The sequence below is a fragment of the Chironomus tepperi genome, unplaced genomic scaffold (genome assembly GCF_022539635.2).
Source record: "Chironomus tepperi strain 1889 unplaced genomic scaffold, CSIRO-AGI_Ctep_v1 contig_376, whole genome shotgun sequence".
NCBI lineage: Eukaryota > Metazoa > Arthropoda > Insecta > Diptera > Chironomidae > Chironomus > Chironomus tepperi.
Window position 1 is genome coordinate 811,768 of NW_027226498.1, and position 11,084 is coordinate 822,851.

Below are 11,084 nucleotides of genomic sequence, written 5' to 3' on the forward strand. Positions count from 1 at the left end.
AAAAATCATTGAATTTAAAAAGTTTTCATTATTTTTCATCCTTAATCAGCATCATTGAACGCCGGAAGGTACATTTTAATTTGTTGTATGAAGAATTGCATAAGAAAAAAAAATACCCAGAGAAAATTATGAAAGGAAGGAAGAAATTCAATAAAAAGAATGTAGAAGAAAGTCGATATGAAAAAATTAAATGAAATTACAAGATTTAAGGATGTGTTCAAACAAAAGAAATTTTGAAATCTTTATTTTGTCGTCTTAGTGCTAATAACATAATATTCTTTATAATAAGTTAGTTGAAAAGTTTTTGTGTGGACACATCAGCATAGATCTTTATTTAAATGCTTTTTTATTCAAAAATTATTTAATCATCTAAAGGTTTGCATTTCATCAAAATACTGTCAATTATGAGGTCCTTAAATTCCTTGCTGTATTGTGATTCTTTAACTTCAAGATAAAGCTTCAGCTTCGTTTTTCCATCAATTGCACCGCATAAATAATAGCATATGGATGAAATTAATAGATCCTGATTAATATTTCTAATTGACCATTCAAAGATTCTATTGACATTATTTTCATTTAAAATAACCTTAATGATATTTAAAAGAGGCTGCTGTATATCTGACATTATGTAGAGAATTGACAACTCGTATGCTTGAAGCACTACATCCATATTATCTACTTTCGGTGCTATCGGTTTGAGCTTATTTTCCTTGCTCATTTTAACTAGTTGAAAGAAATATTTCATTCCTAATACTGTGTAGTTAGGAAATTTTACTTCTTTCTTATTAGATTCTCTAAAGTCACCAGAAAACATGGAATTAAATACCTCACTTGAAGCCATTAGAACGTCTTTATCGAACATAATATCTCCGTCTTTCAAAATGAATTTAACTTGTTCCTTGCTCGATTCTTCCTTATCTGAGCTTTCTAATTCAAATTCATCAGGTATTATTCTTTGGAACACATCATCTTCTGATGGAATCCGTATGTTTAAATTATTGGATAAAATTGTGATTCCATTGCATGCAGCCACAGACAGAATTTCATCATTACTATAGATTGTATTCATAATTATATCCAATGCACCGTAATTAAAGAGAAATTTATTAAGAATATCAGGAGATGATATGACGTATGTCAGCTTGATGGCAATTTTTCTTTTCAGTTCAATTTCTCCTTGCAATAAGCTATCTATAATTTGTCCTTCACCGTAGCCTCCTTCCGCAACTTTTCGTAAATCCTTCAACAACTGAAGTCCTATTAATTTCATTTTATCACATGAATAACAATCTAAATGATCATAATTTGTATTGGCTGCGTCATAAATTTGAAATACGAAATCTTGTCGTATAAAAATTGGAACAAAATTCCTAGTTTGTTCTAAAATGTTTTGCAAAATTTGATAAATTTTTTCGTGTGGCTTTTTCACTAAACTAAATACTTTGATTAATGTTGACAAATTTTTTGCATTTACAAATGCTAAAGCATCGTTATGATTTATAGAAACCTTCCATAAAAGAAGAAGAATGTATTGTAAGGTGTCTTCTTCAATGCTCTTGAGTGTTTCAGGAAGATTTTTGTTCTTTGTATTGTTGCTTTGAGGTGAATCTATCTTCGTACTTTCGTCGTCCGAATCATGATCATTTAATGTTAAACATGTCGTATCATCCTCAATATCTCCAATTAATTTTTGCTGTTCCTTCACATCATCTGATCGGCCGATTTCATCATTATTGTAAATAAAATCAAGAATATCAAATTCTTTACCCTGCTTTTTAACGGTTTCACAATTTTCTTCATTATCACTACAAACTGGAGAATATTCATTAGAATCTGAATTATAATCTTGATAGCATCTTTGTGGCGAGTTATATGGTGAAAAACCATCTGATGAAGAACGACTGGGACTATATTGATAACTCCCATATCCGCTACTTGATGGAGAATTAGCTGCTTCGAAACGCATAAATTTAGTATATCCACCAAATTGTAACGGTTCATTGCTAACTCTTTTTCTTTGAATATTGGTCTTTTGATCATCCTTCCTATCCTTATCTGAATCATCGAATTTGATGTGATCCACCTTCTTATTTTCAATTATGTCATTAATGACTTTCAGTAAAACATTAATTAGATTTAGCTGGATCAATAAATTCAGACTATCTTCATCATAACGATATTGGAAGAATGCAAAAATTAGAAGATTCAGTTCCTCTTGTATCTTTGAGGTTGCTGCTATTGATAATAATATTTTAAACACTCCTGTCCTTTTTAATTTTAATCTATTGCAGGAGTTCTGACTTGACAAACACAAAATTTCGAGACAATGCTTTTGTTCATTCAGATCTAATGTCTCATATTTCATCAATAAGTTGCTAATAGTTGATATAAGTTCATTATTGATACCAAGAAATTCTTGTGAATTCGAACTGAAGGAGAGATTTGACAAGATTTTCAAGCATGATCCTCGAAATTTAGGAGATTCCTCGATTAGAAATAACAAGCATTCAATACCTAAGCCATCCGCATAAACATTTTTGGTAATTTGTGTCATTAAAGATGATGCTCCTGTGATAGTCAATAACAATTTCAATAGACCAGTGATAAGTTCTGAATTATCTTTCGATGTCGGAATTGCGAATTCATAATTATTTTTCTCGGGTCTTAAAAGTTCGTATTTTGTTTCTACATTTTGTGTTTCCATCTTTGTCAATATGCTTGATAGTTTTTGTTTTGAAATTAGACGATCCGGTGCACTGTCTGTTTTCAAAATTACCATGTTCGATGACATTGCTTCTACATCACTTACATTATTTCCTTTAAATTCGCTTTTTAAGACATTACGAAGACAAGAAATTATTTTGAAAATTGTTCCTAATGACAAAATTTCCAACCGAAATTTCCTTGAATTCCACATTAATCGTATAGCTCTCAAACTCATAGTAATTAACAATGATGAACTTTTTTCTGATAAGCAATTCGAAAGACTTAATGCAGCACCAGCTTGTTGAAAGCTTATTCCAATTTTCTCATTTTGTACTAAATTACCAAGAAGTCTGCATGTTTTAGCCATCAATATCCCGTTTTCACTTTTGTTGATAATTGTCATCAAACTTTCAGTGATGCTCACATCGAAAACCTTTTAAATAAATAAGTTAGAATTTTTTTAAATATAATTTATTACTGTATTACCTGATTAGCTGCAGCTTTATTATTATAAGTGCAATTAGCTAAGATTGATAACAGAACATCTATGATTTTAATATTTTCATCTGATTGGAAACTCTTTTCGACCCTTTTACTGAGTACAGTTGCTAGATGTCCAATAAACTTTTGCTTTAAAAGTTTGTCCTAAATTATATTTGAAAAAAAATCTATGTAATAAATAATAAATTGTAAAATAATTAAAATCTTACGATGTCTGTTGCATTGTTGATAAAATTCGTCCTAATTTTAAATAAAAACTTATAGATATGCTTATCAGTTGTACATTTATTAAGCTGATCACTTAAATATTCCATATCTTTTCTTAATATTTTATTTTACAATTTAAAATTTCTTTAAAAATTTTTATTTGTTTTTTTTTACGAATGTTTTTAGCGCAATTTTGAAAAAAATGAAGCTTTATAATACACTTTGTTCACTCTGTACGGCTATTATTAAAATTTTTTTATTATTATGCTGCCTGACATTTAAAAGTTTCAAATCAACTAAATCTTTGTAAACAAAAACCACAGTGTTTTCAATGTTTTCCAATGTTTTGGAACAAATTTGAAAAAAAGTTTAAATTCTAAGAAACCAGTAAATAATGATATTTATAATTTAGTTCTGAATTTATCTGCTTTGTTTTTTTGGTAGTGAATTGGATCATAGTGAATTTTGTTTTGTAGGTCGTAAAACTGACTAATTAATCGATTACTGATCGCTGGGACAAAAATGCGCTGTATTTTTTTTAATGATTTTTTTACAACCTATAGCATAGATTCAAAAATGAAAAAATCCGTTAGTTTATTTGCTTGCAAATGTTACATTGTGTAAGAAATAAAAACCCCCAAAAAATAAAAAATAATGAAATATCGGAACTTTAATGAGTTAGTAATTTTGTTAAAACTTTAAACTTTTTGCAAATAAAGCAGCCAAAGCTTGAGTCTTATTTCCTTTAAAATTTCGCATTTCTTCAAAACAACGTAATCGATCGAATCCATTTTTCATCAAATCTGCAATATCACTTTCTGTGAAATTGTCTGTTGGCAAAATACGATCTTTTTTATCTGATAATGATAAACTACTTTTGTGTGCTGATGAAGAAGATGGACCAGCTTCAGTTGAACTTCTTTCAAGAGCTTCCTTTATTTCCAACTCTTCAGCAAGTTTTTTAGATTCCTCCATGGCTTTCTTTTCTTCTTCCGGTGACCCAGTTAATCGTGCACAATCTGGCAATTCTGCTTCAGTCAAAAATGGAGTTTTCGTGCCAGTGGTTCCAATCATTAGAAAATTATTTTTAAGATCAATTGAGCATTGATGTCTTTTAAGCATATCTAATCCCAACAGCATATCCATCGGCTGATCATTCAATACAGAAAAACTAGATGTTAAGAAGTCGTTTTCAATTTGTATTTGAACCATATGTATTCTTCCAATGATTCTTTGTATACCAACACCTTTTGCAATTCCTGCCCAACGAGTATCTACCAAACGCATGATATTACATCTTTCTGCTGCAGCAGAGCTCATAATTGTAGCTTGTGCGCCACTATCAATGAATGCTTTCACATGATGTCCATTAACTTTACAATTAATATACAGCATAATGACAGTTCCAAATATCTCAGGATTGTATTCAATAGCTGTTTCCATATTGTGTTCGACATTTTTTTGTCTAATTTCTTCTTCTATGAGACGTTGCGCTTCTGTATCAAATGGATTTGATGAAAGAAGTTTCATTTTCTGTTGCTCTTTTTGCTGTTTCTCAACATACTGTCTTCGCAGGACACTCGCAAATTGATCTGAAAAAAAAGTTTAATAATTCAAAACTTTTTATCAAATGCTCATGAACTCATACAATTACATGAGAATCTTATTTTTACCTAAAGAACCTGAGAGTACTGCTTCTGCTAATGCTGGATTATTTTGTTGAAGTAAAGCTAGCTGATCTGGGTTAGCAAGAACCATATCCCTAATCATAGCTGGATCATCATTGAATCCGGGGAAGCGATTATTTCGGTTTGGAGTCGATGGGTTCGAAGTTTGAGGCACTTGAATTGCACTAAAATCTAACCCTTGAAGAGCGTTCGGAGCTAATGTATTATTTATGAACACAACAAGGAATGGATTTCTTAATAAAGGACAATTATAATACGATATTATTATACTTACCATTAGAAGCTGGAAAACGTGATGGGACTTGTTGCAATGTTACCAAATCACCATCTTTAATGCCATAGTCTCTTAAATTCTTCTTGTCATCGTTCAAAGGGACATTGTTGAACAAAATGATCATTTCGCTGGCTATAAATAGACATTAAAATTCATTGACCTCGACATTGAAATTAAAGATTCTTTAATAATTATTATTACTTGTAACGCCGCTCTCTATCTCACAAAATGCTTTGAAATTTTCTAGTTCCAAATCTTCAGACACCTCTAGTGAGAATGTCAAATCACTCAAAGTAGTCACAGTAATCTTCATACTCGGAAATTTTGAATAAAATTAATAATTTTATTTAACAAAAATAATTTCAAACCAAAACTTTGTTTATTATGATTCTGCAGTTTTCTGCTTCTCTTATGGCCTTAGTTCAGAAAAAAGATCCGAAATTTTCAAAATCACAAGCAAACGTTTATTAAACGTAATTTGCAATGGCTTACTGTTGCCTTAATAATATTTGTTTAAACAAGAATGTTGATCAAAACAGCACTAAAACTTTTCCAATAATATTCATGCTTCAGAGTATTATACTCCAATACTAAAAAAGTCAACGTTTTGAATGTTTTTTCCAGACACAGATCCTTAAAACTTCTACACAACAAACAAATTTTTATTTTATTTTATTCCGTTATTTTCATAGCACATCAATCAATGAATATTCAACAATGGTAATGAACATTTAATTATGCTAACTAAATACAGGATAGCATATTAAAACGAGGTCAAAATAGTGTAGTACGAATAAACTGCTTTACAAATCTACAAAAATAAATAAATGTATTAAATAGTAAATAGAATTACTGACGAGTATTTTGGCATCACGTTACCTCAACAAATGATTCCAAATTTAGTGTAACTAAGCCAGTTGATAGAGTTCTTTCTCGATAAGATCCAGTCAACAAGAGAGCAATTGACTTTTGATCTGAAATTGATAGCATGTACCACTTGATGTTGCATAAATTATCATAGTACTCATCTCCTTTTGAGCTTAGAAGTGTGCCAAAAACACAAGGGACTAGCATTTGGTACATTGTAATCATAATAATTATATAACCAGGATAAAAATTCATCTAATTGAAGAAGAAAAACAATCAATTACAGAAATGTCTATAATTTTCTTCATTTTCATCATCAACTTACCGATGTTATAGCGAAAAGCGTCATGGACGTTTGAATTATTAATGTTCCGATTTCCATAAAATAGTACGGGACAAACAAGCCATTAAAAGTATCAATGAAGCTTTAATTAGAAATAATTTATGTATTAAGATTGGAAAAAATAATGAAATACACACTCCTTACTCTATGACATAGTTATGGAGGTCAGCGAGCATGGCAATTTTCTTTTTGATTTCCTTTTTGTTATTTCTCCTGTCCTTTCTAGTTAAAAGCTCATCCAGTTGATTCAGATAAACTTTTAGAATGTCATATTGGCTGTATGCACATAGAACGCACATTGTAATATCAAGACATACAAGCATGGTTCCTTGACAAAATAGAAATAAGCATAAGATGTCATTGAAGAAATTCAACACATATCCGTGCGGAGTTTTCCAGTCAATAAAAAATAGTTTGAATCCAAAATGAAGCACTACTTCATCAAGTACCAAATAAATCACCAAAGGATATATTGTGATCAAAACTGCTCCGATAAAAAGCATAGTCGAAAGAAATAATCCAATATGGCATGAGTTTAGGACATTCCTTTCCAATATTGTTTTTGACCATTCCTTGTCATTTAACAAATAGAATATGTCAACTCTATCAAATACTTCTACTAAATTTTCCCGTTTAAAAATAAATGAATAAAGTCGTGTACCCGTTTGTACCATGGCCAGCAAAAATGTCAATCCAAATACGCATTGTGCGATGTCATTTCGATTGGTGTAAATAAAAGTGATATTTTCTGCAGTCGTCGTTACTAAAAGTATTAATAATATAAATAGAACTGGATTGCATGATGTATAATTAGCTGAAAATGCATTGCATCCGATTATCTTGGCAAAATTATTTAATTTTGACAGCATTTCTCGAAACATTTCCGAAGCTGTTAGCTTCTCTGAGCTAAAATATGTCAATTTTGATGGCAACTTTATTTTAATCCACATTTTAATTTTAAACCTTTCTTTTAGATCACTTCAATAAGACTGCATCAGAACCTTCAGTTTTAATTTTACATTTTAGCACATTTTTTTAAAAAAAATGCATTATGGAAATTTGGTTTGTTCATCAATCTGTAGACTATGATTTAGATTTTCCCAATATGTGTATTTTAGTCTAAGTAGGCGAATTTTCTAAAAACCTTCAAGTGTTAAAGAGTCTGAAAGACAATTTATCGATAAATGTTTAAGTTATAATTTTGACCAAATAGCTAAAAGTTAGAAGGAACATATTAATTCCATGTGGATAAAATGCGTTTCCATCACGATTGACCAAATCTAGTTTTCAGTTTCTCATTATCTAGTCGTGAATATTTGATTCGTAACAATTAAAAATCTCTCAATTATGGACAATTCTAGTTGAGTTGCATACATAAGTATCATATTGTTCATTAAATATTTCAATCTGTAGCAAATGCAATAATAAAGTCCATACAGTAAAAAAACGGTTTCTTAAATTAGTCGAATTCCGTGCATCATCATATGCCATTTATCTGCTTGGAGATCAAATTTTATGAAAATAAATTATCATTGCTTAATAGTTTTTTGTGTAGATTTATGAATAAAGTAAATTACAAATGTACCAATTTACCAAATAATAAAGAGAAATCATGATCCATGTAATGTAATCAATGATTTTACGTCATATATATCATTGTATTTCTCTGAATAGTCTGGGTGAGCATAAATTAATTTTAAGAAACATTGAGGATGATCGAGAAGGAGCTTCTAAATTATACTCGACATATTAATGCTGAAGTTTTATTTATTTTAGAGTTGTGGGTTGGTAATATTGTTGAAATCAAAGCTCATTTCATGATTCAATCGAATTTTGTACCAAAATTTGCAGCAAGCATTCGAATTAAGAGAGTGATCATTGCATAACTAAAGAGAGTAAAACTTTTGTCGTAGACCATATAATGTTGATACATGCTCTCAGTTTATGAGTTAATAACTAATTCCGGGTTTTTAATGTATCTCTTCTATTGAATATTTTTAAGTTTCTTTGCGTCAAGTGATGGTATAATAATTGTTTAGTATTTGTTCATATGTGAAAGAGTGCTGACCATTTACTTTTGAGAGTTATGGATAAAATTTTAGAAAAAGCACGCAAAGAACTGGGTGAAAATGAAGAGCTTAAAAATGAGAAATTAAGGGAATTTAAAGTTTGGCTATCGAATCATCCATTCATTAAAAGCTGTCGAGACGGTTAGGCCTTTATTAACAGTTAAAAGAAGTAATAATTAATATATATTCTTATTTATCCTTACAGATGATACTTTCCTCCTACAGTTTTTAAGAATACGAAAGTACAATATTGAGAATACATTCAAATCTTTTGAAAACTTTTTCATATTTCGACAAAAGTACACAAAATGGTTAATTTTAAATAATGATGAGATGGAAAGGGTATGGATGTTATTTGATCGTGGTTATGCATATCCGTTGTCTTCTCGTGATGATGAAGGCAAAAAGATCATTTTAATTCAAGTCAGAAAATTTGATACCAAAATATTCAATTCATGTGATGCGATACGATTATTAGTCTTAATTGTCAGCACTTTGATGGAAGAAGAAGAGACACAAATTACTGGTAAGTCATAAATATCAGGAGAAAAATATTTTCAAAAGAAGAAATTTTATTATTTAGGAATATCTTCAATTTCTGACTATACCGATGTGTCATATCGATATTTTAATCTATTTAGTCTCCGTGACATAAGAGAATTTGCTCACTGTGCAAAGCATGCCACAATTGGAAGAGAAAAAGAAAACTATTTTGTTAATTTACCTACATTTGCTTCATTTCTTTTCGATGTCGGGAAAAGAGCTTTGAATGAAAAGTTGAGAAACCGTTTGATAAGTACAAAGGATATGAATGAACTTGTCGGAAAGCATGTTGATATATCAATTCTACCTAAAGAATATGGAGGAAAAATACCAGAAAAAGACATGCTGAATCAATTTAAGGAAACATATAATTTACATAAAAAATCACTCGAGAAAATTTCGTTATGCGAAATAGACTGGATGGCATCTGGTGAAAAATTTTAAGTTAAGCTCATAAAAATCATCAACATGGAATAATTATTTTATTAATTATAGATTAGAATAAACGTTTTTGAACAATATAAAATACAACAGCAAGGAAAAACATGAAAGCAAGGAAGAGTAAAATTTTGTCCGTAGTTTCCCGTCGTCCATATTTATTAAGCAACTTCCCAGACTGCTGAATAGTCCCAGCTGTATTGTGCAGCTCTTCGCCAGTTCCACTGACAGTTGTCGAAGATTGTATAAGTGACTCAAGTGTATTGGCACTTTTTTGAGTAGTTTCAGCTAAATTTCTTGAGATACTAAGCATACGATCTGTCACAGTTTCTTGTTGAGATATTAAGCCAGAAGTACCAAATCTCTGCCGCAGTTCAGATTCTGGTTTCATTGTAAAAAGCTCAGCCTTTTCTCCCTTTTCAATTTCCAACATTGTACTAATGTTTGCCTTACGAAATGCTTGTAATGTCTTCGAGAATTGCTCACGATACGCATCTACTTCATTTGATAAAGTAATGTCATTTTCATCTTTAGCCCAATCGTCCAATTTTTCAATACATTTTCTTAATTGTGCTAATTTCGTTCTTCCAGCTTCATTTAATAATTCTAAGTCTTGAAGTGATCCTTTGAAGGATAAAATATCCTGAATAAAGAAATAAATGAAAATAAGCATCAGTTGAATGTTGCTCACAAAAAAGCTCTTAGTTATGTAGCTTTTAAAATCATAATTTATTGCAGGAATTTTTTTCCTTCTGTTCATTAAATTTATTTCGTCCACTTATCATGTTTGACTTTTAACTAAACACTCGAATTGATATTAGAAAATTAAGTTGAACTTATTTAAAAAATAAATTAATAAAGAAATAAGTCCAGTCAACATAAAAAGAATTTAAATTAATATTTTTTCAGTCTTGTAAAATTGTGAAAATTTTGAGGATTTTTTTTTTTTTTTGAAATTGAAAAGTGATATGTTTTTGTATTATACTCAGTTAATATACATTACTAGAATTGTGTAGTTTACTTAATGTTTAATGACAACATCATCTTTAAATTTGTGAAGAAAAATCTAACAACAATAACGACGTGTATAATATTATTAATATAAAATCACTATGAACATACTTGGATAATTGCTTTGACTTGTAAGTTGTGATCCACAATTTCTTGCTTAATTAACTTCTGTGAATCCATACTTAATTCTAAACTATCTATTAAATTAACTTTTTTTAATTTTTTATTTTTTATTTACTTCCACGCGACTTGCATGGTTTGCTTTAATCTTATTTGTTGCTCAAATTTAAAAATTTTGAGCAACAATCTCTCGAAGGTTTTTAATAAATTTTCAATTTTATAGCTCTTAATAAATCAATTTAGTTTAAATGTGATCAAATTTATTTTTAAGTGATAAATTTAATTACTCATGGAATTCATAGTTTTCTAATGTAGAC

The 11,084-nt window shown here is 29.7% G+C and overlaps 4 protein-coding genes across 4 annotated transcripts; 1 reads left to right on the forward strand and 3 right to left on the reverse strand.

Annotated features, from left to right (window-relative positions):
• Positions 1-339: 339 nt before the first annotated feature.
• Rnb (R and B) lies at positions 340-3,841 on the reverse strand. Its single transcript, XM_070647255.1, has 3 exons — positions 3,417-3,841; positions 3,193-3,351; positions 340-3,139 (listed from the first exon to the last, which is right to left on the reverse strand). The coding sequence occupies exons 1-3, from the start codon at positions 3,519-3,521 to the stop codon at positions 362-364; spliced, it is 3,042 nt and encodes a 1,013-aa protein (XP_070503356.1). The 5' UTR covers positions 3,522-3,841; the 3' UTR covers positions 340-361.
• A 218-nt stretch (positions 3,842-4,059) lies between these two features.
• rngo (DNA damage inducible 1 homolog rngo) lies at positions 4,060-5,800 on the reverse strand. The gene is made up of 4 exons (XM_070647258.1): positions 5,578-5,800; positions 5,377-5,508; positions 5,088-5,297; positions 4,060-5,006 (listed from the first exon to the last, which is right to left on the reverse strand). Exons 1-4 carry the CDS (start codon positions 5,687-5,689, stop codon positions 4,105-4,107), a joined length of 1,356 nt encoding a protein of 451 aa, XP_070503359.1. The 5' UTR covers positions 5,690-5,800; the 3' UTR covers positions 4,060-4,104.
• A 2,845-nt stretch (positions 5,801-8,645) lies between these two features.
• Positions 8,646-10,414, forward strand: LOC139095996 (clavesin-1-like). Its single transcript, XM_070647582.1, has 3 exons — positions 8,646-8,796; positions 8,861-9,181; positions 9,239-10,414. The coding sequence occupies exons 1-3, from the start codon at positions 8,673-8,675 to the stop codon at positions 9,640-9,642; spliced, it is 849 nt and encodes a 282-aa protein (XP_070503683.1). The 5' UTR covers positions 8,646-8,672; the 3' UTR covers positions 9,643-10,414.
• Positions 9,653-10,896, reverse strand: Sec20 (vesicle transport protein Sec20). The gene is made up of 2 exons (XM_070647583.1): positions 10,759-10,896; positions 9,653-10,279 (listed from the first exon to the last, which is right to left on the reverse strand). Exons 1-2 carry the CDS (start codon positions 10,825-10,827, stop codon positions 9,695-9,697), a joined length of 654 nt encoding a protein of 217 aa, XP_070503684.1. The 5' UTR covers positions 10,828-10,896; the 3' UTR covers positions 9,653-9,694.
• Positions 10,897-11,084: the final 188 nt, after the last annotated feature.